At 39.6% G+C, this 15,930-nt stretch overlaps 1 protein-coding gene and 1 long non-coding RNA gene across 3 annotated transcripts in view; one reads left to right on the top strand and one right to left on the bottom strand.

Moving 5' to 3' along the window:
• LOC148108828 (uncharacterized) overlaps positions 1-15,930 on the top strand; it is a 407,929-nt gene that overhangs the window by 369,850 nt on the left and 22,149 nt on the right. The gene's annotated exons all lie outside the window — the stretch shown is intronic.
• The window catches only part of GUCY1A2 (guanylate cyclase 1 soluble subunit alpha 2), a 318,781-nt gene continuing 304,184 nt past the window's right edge, over positions 1,334-15,930 (bottom strand). The window contains exon 8 of the mRNA XM_045797680.2: positions 1,334-14,961. Coding sequence (XP_045653636.1) covers positions 14,754-14,961 — 208 coding nt within the window. The 3' untranslated portion in view covers positions 1,334-14,753. The remainder of the gene's footprint in view (positions 14,962-15,930) is intronic.

Here is a 15,930-nt window from a genome sequence, read left to right as displayed (position 1 = left end):
TCCGGTACGATGCGACACTGAGAGCTACCATTGTATGATGGGACAGTCACGGGGACAAGGGCATCAGGCAAGAATAAGAACTTCGGGAGAACACCTTAGCTGGGATGCTGGCAAACGGAACTGACTGGAGGCAAATAGATGAGAGCCTTCTAAGTTTGAAGGGGATTATTTTGTCCAGCAACAAAGACAAATCTGATCCCGTGCTGACAAAGCCGGAGTTCACCTCTGTGCTTCAGTCTACACCCATGTATAGCGGGCAGTGGGCGAGGCAAGCTGCCAACGCCAGACAGGTGCCCCACGGCCACCAGGTGTAGCCACAGCAAGGACTGCCCGTCCTGCTACGCATCCAGGAACTTACTTTCTTTCTTTCTTTCATTTTTTTAAAGATTTTATTTATTTTACAGAGACAGACACACAAGAGAGGGAACACAAGCAGGGGGAGTGGGAGAGGGAGAAACCAAGTCCTCGCTGGGCAAGGAGCCTGATGCAGAACTTGATCCCAGAACCCCGGGATCATGACCTGAGCCAAAGGCGGTCACTTTACAACCGACCACCTGGCACCCCAAGGAACTTTCTTCTATTTCCTGAGGGAGTGTTCATTGGAATGATCCCACGTGTGTGTGTGTGTGTGTGTGTGTGTGTGTGTGTACAGACTTCCTCTACTTTTTTCTGCCTCCCTAGTGTCACAGGGTTAGAAAAGTAATTCTCAGTGGCATGACTTCAAAAGAGCACATGTCTATCAGGAGACAAGGGCAGAAGATGACAACAGCTCTGCTTGTGAACAAGGGATGGATACCCCCTTGGGAACTGCTAGAATAGCTAGAAATAGATGTGTATAGTCGATATCTCATGGTTATGGGGGAGAGGGCCAATACCGTAAGAAAATATAACTCGATTCTTTTATATACTCACTGCAGAAGGTTAGGACCATGGGATGAAAATGGTCTTCTTCTGGGGTCTGCGCGGCATCTGCTCTAACTCTGGGATGAGGTGCCCTGTGGGCGTTCAGTTGACATTTAATAATGACGATAAAATGATCCCATTTCTCTGTCCTTTCTGGAAAGTAAACTGACCATAAGACAAGTGAATCATGCCTTTTCTGTGTGATATATATTCAGAGTGCATAAAACTACAGAAATGGTGACCTGCACTGTTTGGTTTTGTAAGAGAATTACAATTTCATGTTGTAAAAATAAATAATAGTTGTGTCATTAACATCATCTGCAGCCATAATGATAATGCATTAAAAACAGTCATTCATTTACTCTTCATTCGTATTTTTAGTTGTTGTCACTCAGGGTGTGAAAGAATATGTTGAAAAGAATCTACAGACTCCTGTTTTTAGTATCATTTATTGATTTAAACATTTTATAAGTGACGGTTTGGACTTAGAAAGTAAATAATGCATGACTGAATTTTGTAATGAGTTATGTAAATATAACACACAACTGTCATTTCCACTTTGTTTTATAAGAATCCCAGGCTTTCATCAACCATTTTTCGTATACAAATTTACCTTACTCTGCAGTCTGCAAATACAAAGACATTTTTCATAATGAAACATGCTATTTACACGTGATTTACACGTGCGTGATTTAGAATAATTACAAGTAAAAAGAATCACGTGAGTAAAAAGTGGTGTTACATGAAAACCCAAGAAGATACAGTGGAGGTTTATAATCCTGTAAGTGCTTATATACTTGTACATGAACTAGTATTCTTAAAATTCGAGTGAAATGAGGCATATTTTATCATTTCATTCAGAAAAGGTCCTCTAAACCTGTACTACTAGATAAAGGAAAATAGTTTAAAATAGAATATGAAACAACAAATGAAACTTTTTAATGAACGGTACAGGTTTAAGAAATGCATTCATCTTTAAAAAAAAATAGCTTGACATTTCAAAATATATGCAATTTAACCATGCCTTACGGATATATTAGTATATTTACCTGATATTATTAGTGACATTGTAATTCAAGTTTGTGATCACTAGATTTTTAAAAGAAATGACTCACAAAGTATAATCTGATAGCAAAATAGCAGATGTACAACAGTATTCACATTGCAAGCCAAACCAAAAATTTAGACCCATGAAATTACAGCAAATGGATTAGCCAAAGGATTAAAATAATTCAGGTATCTCGTTACATAAAACCTACCCGAGGCAGAGGAAGCGAATGAACCTAGCACGTTGTAACTATGTGTTTTTATTGAGTTGGGAGACCTGTTGATGATTATATAGGGCCAGAATGGTTGATGAAAACGCACTGGCTATTTATCTTATACACTGAAATGAACAGGCAAGGTGGGGTTTTTTTGTTTGTTTTTTGGTGGCTTTTTTTTTTTTTTTAATCTAAAGTACAGTTTTGGGAAATGAGACCCTTTGGTTTTGTAAAATGGCTACTCACAGTTAAAGAGTCAGAATTCAGGTAGGTTGATTTTGAAATGAAGAATGATATGTGTTATTTCTGGAATGCACTTAATCGGTACATTTTAAAAGCATAATGAGACAGTTCTGTCACTTGATTACCAAAGTTATAATGGAGTTGCAGGCAGATGTTATAAAACGTCGGAGTTTTTCCAAGGCCAAACTCCCAGGAAGATTTTTTTTTTTTTTAATAAGGTAAAAGCTGTTTATCCATCTCTAAGAAAAATCAGAAAGTCTTTCTCTCCATGGACCATTTTTCTTTTTTAATTTGAACCTAACCTGATTTTCATGGTAGTCAAAACCTGCCAGGATGGCATGAATTAATGTCCACATAGTTGGAATAATATTTGCTTATCTCCAGATTTTTAAAGGAGACAGTGATTAGTAGCTTGTAAACTTTGCCAATCTGGGCCTTAGACACCAACTCAGCAGGAACAACAAAACTGAGAAAATAGGACTGTGGGTCACAGTTGTTCACATCTGATCTTAATTTCTTCTGTTTTCCTTAGCCACATTTCTTCTATTTTTACAGTGTTTATTAAGCATATTTCCATTAAGAAACAAAAATGGTAAAGGCATTGAAGGCGAACAAGGATTAATATTGTGTATTATTTCAAGACACAGGCTTTCTTAACACTGAAAATCACAGGAAGAAAGTACTTGTATTTTCATAAGTGTCAATTTATATGGTAGCTGCCTGTTTCTTCACAATTTCACAGTAAGTCAGTGTGAAATAAATAAATGCCAACTGACATTGAAATTTACCCTTTTCAACTTTTTAATTTTTCTGGAGTTGTCATATCCCTTCCCTGCACTGACTACCTGATCTGTTAAAGACCCTTGAGATGTATTAAAACAAAACAAAACAAAAAACTAAATGAGAAGTGAGAACCAAAATTCAAAGATATTTGACCTATAGAAGCACATCTTTCCAGAAAAGAAAAAAGCTGTATTATTTCTATATAATTTTCTGTTAGTGAACACAAACTTACATCATGGAGACTACTTGATAAGGAGTTTGACTATATTATTAATATACTAACAAAAAATGACAACATTTTCAGTTCAGGGATTAAAGAGTCTTTAAATCTTAGTACTTGCTCAAATCATTCTAGTTTTGGGGATACCTAAGATAAAAAGGCATAATGCCTTCCTCATTTTTACTCTTTTAAATAAGATAATTCACTTCTTTTCCCTTAAGAATAAAATACTTTGCTAGAAATGATTGAATTTTCCCGGGGGGGAGGGGTGGCTTTGAACTGGGACTTGTAAATGATCCAACCTGTGTCTTTCTGTGTTTAAGAGCATGGTAATTAGTTAATTCCGGTGAATAAGTGAAACTGTACGTTCAGATATGTACACCAGGATCTCAAAGGCAGAGAGCTAAGAGGGAGTACATTGTATATTGCTTTTTCAATACGGTAGACTTACAAAATTGATGGCAAATGTTTTCAGACCCTCAAAAAGAACCCCAAACACCATGCTATGCCAAACTGAGTTACAGAGGGGTACTCAGGAAGCAAGACAGTATAACGGTCATCTCTAGATAAAGAGCCAGTAAAATCAAGTAACATTGGGTGTATCGGCCTTATTGGAAAGTCGTTTTTAAAAAGCAACCTCCTTACAAATGGAGGAAGCTTCTTTTCTATTTCAGTGATGAGCAGTGTAGTACCCAAGTAAAAATTTACTATTTGAAAATAAGAGGATTTTGCTAAATGAAGATCTTTGTAAGGGCAAAAATAGGAGGTTGTCCAAAAAGGTGGACCCTGAAACTTCTTGAGAAAGTGTTCAAATTCAGTATAAAGGAACATAGATGTATTTTAATCTCCTGTTTTTTGAACTGAGAAGCCCAGGTCTCAATGATCTCAGTCATTTCCACCCCAAGCGATCTCTAAGTGTGTACCTTCTTCTCCTTACCTCCTGAAGCCACACTGTGCTCAGTGATTTGCAAGAGAACAAGAGGAGCCCCAAGCCAAAATAGTGACACACGATTTTCTCATCTTTCATTAGAGCTGCAAAGAAAGAAAAGAAAAGAAGGAAAGAAGGTAGGAAGGAGAGAAGAAGGGGGAGGGGAGGGAGAGGAAGAAAGAATGAAAAGAAAAAAAGAGAGAAGCTAAGGGTGCTGGCCTCCTTTGAGGGCCTGATTCGTTGCCGGCACACAACAGCTGGACATAGAGGCCATGCCCGTCACACTCGCCAAGAGTCTCGCTCAGAAACAGTATCAAATCCTGGCGCTCCAGTTACAGCCACACTTCGGATTCGGACCCTTTGGCTCTTTCTCATTATCACAAAGACTATACTAGCGCTTAGTGAGGACACGCGGCAAATGCTGATTGAAGACATAGTGCCACGTTTTCCCAAGAGAGGACAAACTCTGTACAGGGGCGGGGCGGGGGGGCATCTATAAGGCAAGAAGTTCTTCTTCTGCTTCTAAATAGATTCATTCTGATGAGCATATTTTTAAAGTTTCTTGTTTATCAAAGTTCTGGCATGACGAACTTTCTGACATTCTGTTAAATACGAACGCTGTATTTAAAAATCTATAATCAGTTCATCTTTTTTCCCGCTTTCTTCTGGGTTAATGGGGTTGGGCTATAGACATAATTTTAATGTAGGCAAAATTAGATTTTTCTGTCTCTTTTCATCTTCCCTGTTGCTGTCCTTTTTCCTGTAGTCCAGCTGAATCCAGTCAAAAGTATTTCATGTATGCTCATAAAATGGGATGCCTCCCGTAGTCAGGTATCCATTTGCATGTCAGTAGGAGAATTCTTTTAGATAGGGAACAAAGTGATTTTAAGGATCAAAAGAAAAAGCAGTGAGTACCCATTATTCCAGGTCATTGAGTGATATAACAAGAAAGGGATGGGCTTTACAAGTGCCTAGTGACACATTTGAAACAGATCAAAAAAAAAAAAAAAGAATAATAATTTTGGCTGTCATCCACTAATAATTATCTTTGCACAAGAAGAGCAAAAATCAAAGAATTTTTAAAAACAGCTCTCTGAATTAATGTAGAAAGTTATACAGTCACCTAGGTTATTGAGAGCTTCCCAGCTAGAATGAGATCTACCGTAAGAGTTAATTTTTTCCTGATAGGTTCTTTCTAGTCAAATAATACAAAAACAATTCATCTGAGACTCCCAGCCAAGCTTTGGCTTTAATTTCAACATGGTAATTTTTACCAGTAAAATTTGGAAGGGGGTTTCATGCTGTTAATAAACTATCCGGCCACTGGAATAGTTCTGCTTCACTTCATGGAGATTCGAATGAACAAAGCGAAAAAAAAGTGTTTTAAGTGGTTATATGTAAATCTATTGATCCAGGTCACCACAGCCTCGGAAGAAAGCTATCTTCTCTTGCTGGCCTTGAAAGTTAGTGATACTGAGCATAAAGGAGAGACCATAAAAGTAGAGCAGTTCTAGAATTTGATGTCTTATTGGGCTCAGAAATGTATGGATTCTTGTTAGAGGTGATGTAGACTATATTTATTGTTCAAATGATCTGAATATAAATTAGCTTTGACTTAGATTTTATTCTGAGAATAATAGGAATATGGATATGAATAATCCTAATGTGATTATTATTGACGATTCTTATCCCTTATGTCATTAAATACAGCTTAGTATTTTAAGTAAAAGAATGTTGCCAAATTTGCAAACCATGGCTTAATGCCACAATTTGTAACTCTGTTTCTGTGACGTCCTCTATATGTTTTCTGCCACAAATGGAAAACAGAAAAAAATAATTTAAATGCATTTTATGATTATATGTTATTTCCAGGGGATAAAGCCTTAAGGAATCCATCAATAAAATTATTTTTCTTTCTCAGTGCTGAAGAACTTGATACATTTAGAAAGCTTTCAAAAGCGTCTAGCATTCTGAAATTTGGGATGTAAGTTGACTCAAGACAGCAAATCTTTGTCCTAAGTTCCGTTTCTGGCTGATAATTCTGATTAAAAATTATTCAGATTTGTTTCCTCCCTTAAAATTTTTTCTGTTATAAACAATCTCTGCCTGAATTAACCTGTTACATGTAAGTGAAACATCTTTCAGTGAGGGTAAGACGCCACTAAGCACTTGTAATTTCGGAAGATGAGAATACCTCTTCTCTGCCGCAGAACGCGGTCAGCCTCTGGGGTGACCCCCCCGCTTCCCCTCTGCAGCGTCCCGGGAGGGGCTCGGGGTCAGAAGGGCTTCTATCTAAAGTCCAAGACTTGTTCTGCTAGCAGCCCAAGCCCCACTCGAGGACGATGTGACGAATACAGAAAAGACTATAGCTCCAAAACCGAGGTTACTGATTTTAGAACACAGGGTGGTTTTCATTTTTGGTGATTACATTTCCCAACTAGGGAAAGAGATCATTTCTATAATGTCAGAACACACAGAAAAAGGACGTATGAGATCAAATTGTATTCTTCTCACTGAACGTTAGCTCAGCCAGGCAGGTTATAAATGGGAAAAAAAATGAGTATCACTCGCACACTGGTAGTTGGTTCTTGGGCGCTAATTTTAGCACGCTATTCCGTGACCTATGGCAGAGCTGGCGTTTGGCCTCCTTTGTACCGTCGGTCCAGATGTTCTGACACCTTCATTTGCCTTCCTCATGGTAACCAAGGCTGGTTCTCTCTGCCCCCTTCCGAGACTTGCTCTGTACGTAGCTCTGGGGGCTCTAATCCCAGTTGCCCTGATCCGTGCAGCTGCTGAGAGGCTCACACTGCCTCCCAAGAAAACCGAAAATGGCTCATGAAGGATTTTATTTTCCTCTTTTCTTTTTAAAATAAGAATGGCCAGCAGTCGAATAAGTCATCTGGCTTTCATTCAACCACATGCGTCTATTATGGAAACTGCCTCTCCTTTAAGAATATCTATACCTTCATGCAGGAAAAAATTAAATTTTGCTCCTTCTCTTCTAAAGCTCTTGCCCAACCCCACCCTCCCCATCGGTCCCTGGGTCCTGAGACTCAAATACAGTGCCAGGCAGGAAAGTAGGGGCTTGTCTTTAAAAAGTGGGGTGATGCAAAGCAGGAATTTTGCACATTTCTGATTTTACCCCAACTAATGCATTATGGTCCTACTTGTATTTAATTACATTTAATAGATCACAGTAAAAATGTATTTAGTAGAATCCCTTCTTTATCTCCAAGTAGTGAAAAGGCTACAGAAGGTTGAGTATGAACTGATTCCTGTATTTTTAAACTATGCATCGAAAGAATCAGAAACAAGCGATTACTTAGGCTTGCTATTTCGTTTTCTGCTTTCAAATAATAAGGAATGGTATGTGAGTCTAATATTTAGAACGATCTGATCACCAGCTAGATGAACTAAAAGGATAAATTCACTATAATGGGTTCAAATTAAGTATTTTCCATTATTTATTAACAATGAAAATCATGTTTAAGAATTAAGCATCCAATGATATGCAAAAGGATAATGAGCAAAAACTTTCTCAGGGAATCAACAGTCCTGTTGGACTTTTACAGGGGGATTTTCTAAACTGTGAGAAAAGGGATGCTACCTTACGTTTTGCTATGGTTAACAGGAGGGTAAACCAGCAGCGAATCCACCCACCATTCCAATGATATTCAGATTCATGGTTGGAAGAGGGTTTCCCCAGGGAGGGGGGCAGTAATAGGAGCTGTAATCTTATTTAGAGCTTTAGGAATGGATCCTACGTTTACATGACTTTGCTAAATAATAATCTGATGTTTAGAAGTTCCTCATTGTAGAAGTTCCTTACATTTTAAGACTAAAAATATGAATTACTCATTTTGAAATGTATAAGCTTTAGTGCTATCATCAAAATAGCTGGGAAGGGCAGGTTATTTTCAATATGGCTACATAATCATTTTCAGATGTTTATTAATTATGCTACAGATGATGTCCAACCAATCACATTCTGGAGGCAACATACTGTTATACATACTAAGCATTTGCCATCATAGAAAACAGTAGTAACGAGCTCTTTTTAACTTTAATCTTTCATCTTCTAAGACCTTACCAAACCAAGAGGTGAATTAACTTGTCCCAAGATCCATCTACGTTTCTGCAAAGCCTACATTCTCAGTCACCTCACCAGCCTCTGCTGTACCTTTACTCATTTACCCATCCTTAACTGCTCCTCACTATTCTACAAAGATCTGAGAGTCTGGGCAACATTACATACACAGATCTCTTGGAAGGAACTGAAATCATGATAGGTATTTTAAAAATTATACAACAGAAATAATGTGATGGGAGTCTGTGACTACAGCTTGTGTGCAGACAAACGGCTCCTGAGACAGATGAACCATGTCGTTTGCTCAGATCATTTTTACCCAGGTTGTCACTTGCTGCTGCTCATTTTGCTGTCGTAGAATCGTGAATATCTTCTGAAAGTCCACACCAGCTATATTATTGCTTGGATAAAACACGTCTCTATTTCCCTAAAGGTTCTATGACGAGCACAGAAGTGCAGGTTTCATACGGCATCATACCATGGCTTAAATTATTGCTCGAAAGGTGGTTATAAAGTATTGCTAGGAAATCGTTTTGAGATGAATGCACAATTCAATGTGAAAAGTACGGAGTGAGACTAAGTATTAAGTTGGTGATTTCTTTATAACATAAAAATCTAAGCATTCAGAAATCAGGCTGTCACTCTGACATCCGCTTCTCTGTCCAGAAGCTTGTCGTTTCTAGCGTGGTGGTGCGGATCCGCAAATAGCGTGAGATGCGCCGCGGCTCCGGCGGAAGCTGTGCCTGACAGCCCTAGAGTGAGCGATCTTCATTCCTCACGCTGATTAGTGTTGACTTCTGTTTCTAATAAGTTGGAAGTCTCCTGCTCCAAAAGCAGACTGTAAATTTGAGACCAAAGCTCAACTTAAAACTTGTGAAAGAAATAATGCTACAGAGCCCAGGATACTTAGCTTTTCAAAAGAACTACAAATGAAATAATGCACTACTCTCTTAGTCAACTTGTATCTATTCCTGGTAATTGGGATTATTTGAATACTTTTCAGTGATGCCCAGATCTGGCTTTATATTCTCATTACCCTGAGTGATTTTCTAAATACAGATTCCTAGGCCACACCTGCCACCTACTGAGTCCAAATCTCTACAGGCGTAAAGCTCAGTAATTTGTATCTCCGAAAGCTTCCCAGGTAATTCTGTCAAGGGCAGCCAGATACTGCCCCGCTAATGAGTTGAACCGTTGAACAGGATCATTTCTTAGTAAGGATGGGATGGCAATGAAGCACTTGACTGAAGTTGTGTTCTGGTCACAACATATTGGAAATAAAAATGCAAACTTTACTTCTCGACATTCCAGTTCCTTCCAAAATGTCACTCCTTTTAGTCAGGTAATATCTACATGCAGCACACACATGCACACAGCCCTCCTCCGTCCACAAAGAGGATTCATTCCTTTAGAAAACCGGAACTGCTTTACAACATGAGACTGACTCTATCACTGGCTTTCTTTTTTATGAAAGGGAAAAGGAACAAAGGAAGGAAACAGAAAGGTGTTAGGACGATTATACTTAGGTTTCAGGTGTGAGGAAGGAATTTTGCACACACTCTCGTATATTCCGCCAAGGTTTATGTTCTTCTGTGTATAACATCAGGTCTGTTCTTCATTTACAACCTCAGACTGAGTCCACTGCTGGGGACAAGTTATCCACGTAACAATAAAGTTTGTTCAGTCATGTTAACACCGTTTATGTGGCTATGAAATCAGCTGCTTGTGAAGGAAGTATGTTCATATCGAGAGCTGCCCATAAGGAATCGTCATTCAGACTGGCTTATGTTAGATTCTCAGTACTCAGTCTCTCATGCACCATGTTTTTCCAGCTGTGTCTCGTAAGATATGCTTATAGAAGTCCCTGAAATAACATAATTTTTGTAGTTGAAGATCTGTAACCTAATAATAACAATACCTGGTTTGCAATTGATTGGTTCTTGGTTCTTGGACTTGAGTTTCTAGGTATTTTGTTGGCTACAAGGCTCTGGTGTCACCCAAAGCCTAGTCAGATTCATATATAATGGTCATATATGTAATTCATTTTGAATGAATTTTCAGTAAAGTTACACTAAGTGCTTGGAGTCAGACTATATTTGGAACAAAAAGCACAGGGAAAAGCTGCAGATGTTAGCAGTGGCCCAGCACAACTGGAAATGGTTAGTTGACTTCAGAAGTGCATTGTTACTTGGCCCGGGGCTCTGTGGGTCTTCCAGTCTGCCTGAGACAGGCATCAGCAACTCTTGCTGTGGCTGCGTTAGGTTCAGAGGTGGAGAGAGGCCAGTGTTTGCTGGGGCCGGGTTTGAGGGAGTGAGATGGTTTCCAGTGACAGCATGGCGTAGACAGGGTCTGGGCATGGGCTCAGGAGTGCTCAAAATGTATAAGAAACCTATGTGTACAAGTTTTATCCTCTGCCCTGTTGATCCATAACACCTGCCCTCAGCAAGCCAGGACCCCAAGGAGCCTTCAGTGAATATATTTAATGACAGTCTTGATCTGGAGTTCCTTGTTGATATCTCCTAACCTCAAATACATGATTTCAACTGGTAGCAGTATTTCTATTCAAAACACAGAGCTTGGTGGTTTTCCAAACTCTGAGGCTTTGCCTTTTGTATGTATCAATTTAATTTTGCTTTATTGCTGGAAATCTTGGAAGCATTTTGCAAAACTAAAAGCCTTGCTGCACTTGTGAATGAGATTTTGTATAAGTTGTCGCCTTGCTTTGCTCTGTGTTTCCTGGAGAGGCGCACGTTGCCTGTAACAACAGAACGCTATGTCTCTGATACTGTTATCCCTGGACGAGAGCGTGAGACCGTGAGAGTTTGCATTTGCAGTGCCGGGTCCACGGCCCACTCAAAGTCTCAGGCAGAGGGGCCTGCCTCAGAGTCGTAGCAGGTCATGGCTCACGGGCCTCCCGAGAGTCATATATTAAAAGGGAAATCCAAAATGATTTAAAGTAGAAGAGATGACCATCAAGGCAGGTTTCAGACAGTCTGGTCACCTGTTATACAGAAGCTTTATCTTCTTCCTCTCACTGTACCGCACTGCAGAGCCGAGAGACCCAACGATATGTTGTGCAGGCGTTGACGAGTATTCTTTTTTTATTATGGCTAATGTTACCTATTTATTAAGATTCCCAAAGCACATACCGTGCACTGTTTGGGGTACACATGGGGGCATGTGACTTTGTTGGATAACTGATTTATTTGCAAGTGACTTTGTTTCTATCAAAATAATACTGATGCCAATATGAGTCTCTAGTACTGATGCCTAGTCAAAGTGACTTCTTCAAATTAGTTGCCTAAAAAACCACTAAACCAGAGGAGCTCTAAGTGCCAAATTATATTTTCACGTATCCCTTTTAGAGTGGGTTATAGCCATTTGCCTAATTTAATACCACTTGACTTCTAAGAGGACATCCATGCACATTCCTTTTAATCTGCCACAATAAAATGCATGATGTTTGCAATAATTTTTAGGTAAGAATACTGTACAGATATTAGACGAAATACTAACTGTGACCCAATGTTGCACCCACAATTCCTACGTGGAGGTTATAGAGACTCTATTACGTAGGACAAATAAAAATATCATAGTTTTTCACAGCTTCTAACTTCCAGGAGTGCAGCTAGTGGGAACAGCCACTTTGCGCCGTAACTTGCAAACACATAGCAACAGTGTAACTGGTAATCAGTGGTAGTAGGTTGGCAAAATGGTAACAGATTAGACTATTGCTTCAGACTATAGCTTCAAAGATACACTTGGATTACATTGTTTGAAAAGTGTAGTTTACATCCTGTGATATATAATAGATGTCTGGTATATTTTCCATTGTGACATTTGTGACAATGCAAATGGCTACTTCTTCTCTAAGTAGAACCATATAAACTAAAAGAGTTTGTTATTCTTTCGACAAATTAAATGTATATACAATTCATGTCTTGGGCCCTATCACCAATTACTGGATAATGAAGTGGATTTTCAATGATGCTTTTAAAATATGCTTCCCACAGATATTCTTAAGTATAGAGAGAATGATCATATATCTAGAATACTCGCTTGGACAAATCTTTACAAAAAGCAGAGAAATAGGTCGGATGATTGCTGGAAGCCCCTTGCAGCCTTATGGTTATGAAACACATTGCTTACCACCAAAATGTTTATTGACTTAGTTTATCATAATAAGCTCTAAGTTCCTCTGCAGAATAGGCGTAAATTACGTCAGTGAAGCTCGGTTCCCCCCCCCCCCCCCCACTGCTGTGCTGTGCAGAACCCACGGCTGAAGTGTGATCTGTTCTCGGTGTGAGGACGGAGGTGCTCCCAGCCTGTTCCGTCCACACTGCCTGCAACCTCCCCCTTGCTCCACATGAAGGAATTGGATTAATCTCCCAGCCCCCTGAAGAAATTCCTGTGTAATTACCCCCCCCCCCCGAGAGCACCCTATCCTGAGTCTATTCAGCTCCCCTAAAATAAACACACTGGCCTGCCCCCCCCACACACACATTGTTAAAAACAGAGACCTAGACCCAGGGAGGAGAGGGACAGGCCAGCTTCCGAAAGCTGGGGGTCTGGATCCTGTCTCCACACTGAGTGTGGCACTGGTGTCCTCACGAGCCTTGGCGTGAGAGCCGAGTTCAACGATTACCAAAGTGATCATCATTTTAACAAATACTTGGCATATCTGTAAATGTTTTCTAGCTACACGCTTAGAGAACTTAAAAACACTACCAAACCTCAGAGACTACAGTAGACACTAGTTGATACGCCCCGCAGCTGAGTTATGGCATAAACAAATCATAACGCCGAGAAATCACTCTTTCATTCAGGAGACATAAGCTCTCAATGAGTATACCGTCTGGAGGAAACGGCCACTCCAAGGTTTCATGGAAACAAGTATTTCCAGTTCATTAACCTCAGTAGAAACTTGGGTTTTATATTAGATTCAAAATAGAAAAACTCTGGATGTGCTGTGCTGCTAATTCCAGGGTGAGTCTGTGATGATATTGTCATGCATGCTGATTAGGGGGAACGGGTCTTCATTTTAGCACCGCATGCGACAGAAGCCCATCTGTCACTGTGGCAATGGCTGGGCCTGGGGGCTAGACCTACTTCAGTGTTCATGAAGGGAGTCACTGAATTTAAGAGCCACATCGATCAAACTGCAGAAGAAAAAAAAATTTTTTTTTCCCAATCTCAAAGCCATAAACACAGGGTTCCCCCACCCTTATTTTGCAAGAAGAAACAACATTCTTGGCAAAATATCCTACAGCGTCTTTCTCACTAATGCCAGCATCTGGGCATTTGCTCCCAGAGTGACAGGAGCCCTTAGGAGGCATCCAGCAGGCGGAGTGGGGGGACGTAGGGGGAGGAGTAGGGATGCTGTTCATTAGAATACAGTTGAGTACATTGTACAAGCTACCTATTTTATAAGTGCTAAGTTGAAACGGGTCCAATGCAGCAAAGCATTTCGTTTTAACTGATGTTTGTTAGAAGATGGCAACAAGACCTTTCTGTAATCCTAGTTACAGATAAATCTGTTATTGGGAAATTCTATTTCCTCTGGATTCCATGCTACATTAATTAAATCTAGAAGATATATTTACTAAGCAGACATACAATGCTTTCTCAGCATCTGAAGTCCTTGATTATATGTATTCTCAGTCCAAGCACTAATCTGTGTAAATAAGTGAAATTGTATTTGGTTAATAGGTTACAGTTACATAATATACCAACTACACAGTAGCAGATTGTGAAAATCGAGTAATGTTGTGTGAAATGTAATTATCTAGTAGAAGAGAGATGTATAAAAATAGGTAATATCCCTAAAATATTTTGCTGAGTTATAGTTCTTCCTGCTGGGAAGCTGACCACACTGCCATGATGTATGTATGAAATGTTTGTTCAGAAAAACAAAATTAGAAAATATTCTTCACATACCAACTCACTAAATGTAGGAATATATCATCAAAACTGGCTCTCAAAAGTGATATAGATAAATGGGGAAAGATACCTGTATGTGTGACAAACACGAAAACACGGAATCTATTTATTAGTTTTGAAAGGGGGCCCATACTTAAAATATATATATATATGACCAAAAAACACTCACATGAATGGACACATCTTGCTACCCCCCCTCCATTTTTTTTTTCTTAATTGACAGTCATCATCCACCTTTTTCTAGGATTATTGCCTAACATAACACAGAAATTCTGCTGCTTGTTCTCAGCAAAGTAGTGAAAGAGAAACCATCTCTTTCCACTCTCCTGTCATGACCCATGTTCTGGGCTTGTGCTTTTTGGAGGAGTCTTTGATCTGCTGTAGGTCTCAGAGGCTTGTCTCCCGGAGGAACATGGTGCCGATGTTGTAGGAAACTTTTTTTATCCTCGAGGAGGAAAGAGAAGGCTTTGGCTGCTTAGGACCAGTCCTTACCTCCAGGAAATAGCAGATCCCAGGGATTTCCTTTGGAAAGTTATCTGGAAGCTCTTCACGGGACCGAGGAACAAATGTGAAACTTTCTTCCCGTTTTAATAATCTAAGGAGGAAATACAGACCATGTGAATCAAATAGGCAGGGCAAATGAGAATAAATGGACAGAAAATTTAAAGGCTCAGGAAGCCTATCAACGACAAGGCTCAAGTTAACACCCCTATTTCTTTGTTCAGATGTGGCCTTCACAGGGCTACAAATGCTAGGAAATGTTGTTTCTAGGGGAAATACCTTCATGTTATAATTTTTTTAAAGAAGCTGTGCCTGGTCCCACTTGGAAGTATTTTTTCCAATTTGATTTTTTTTCCTAAGCAAAAGATGAAGAAAACTGTATAATGAAATTTTTGTTCGAACATGTAGTATTTACCCTTTCTGTTTTTAAAACCTAAAACCTACATTCCGAAGCACCCCTCTTATGTTCTGTAGACTCCATAAGCTTTAAATGTGTATCCTGTGCGTCAACGACATCAGTCATCACTGAGCATTTTGAACAACACTCCCAACTCGGAGCCTCTGTCCTAGCTGGCGACTGATTTCTAGCAATTCGTGTTTTGTGAGCTCCAGCATTTATTGGTCAGACAGCGTGACTCTTCCCTCCCAGTCACACTTAAAGACTCTTTTCTAGCATACTAATACTACAGACTTACTCGTGTCCAGGCCCGTGACACGTCAAGTGTGACACCCAGACCTAGAAATGTGGCCCAGCAATGCACTTTAACTCAGCAGCTCTTACGGATTGCTTCTCAAGATCAATCTCCTGGGCACCCTTGTGAATATAATGTTGATGAGAACACCAGGTTTTGTCAAGGGAGATAGAAACAGGGAAATAAAGAAGTAGAAAATTAAGACTGAAAAGCAAACAAAAGCCCACAGGAATACAGAAATTTAGGATCAGTATCAGCACGTGTCCAACCATTTGGTAGCATTCCAGGAAGAGGGAAGAGGGTGAGGGTGGAGGCTGACGGAGTAGGGGAAGATGAAGTTTTGAAATCCTAAACTAAATGTTTAGACTTTT

This window comes from Ursus americanus, chromosome 16 (assembly GCF_024610735.1).
Source record: "Ursus americanus isolate L20-20 chromosome 16, mUrsAme1.1.p, whole genome shotgun sequence".
Classification (NCBI taxonomy): Eukaryota; Metazoa; Chordata; class Mammalia; order Carnivora; family Ursidae; genus Ursus; species Ursus americanus.
Note: the sequence above shows the minus strand (reverse complement) of the source record. Positions and strands in the feature narration are given on the sequence as shown.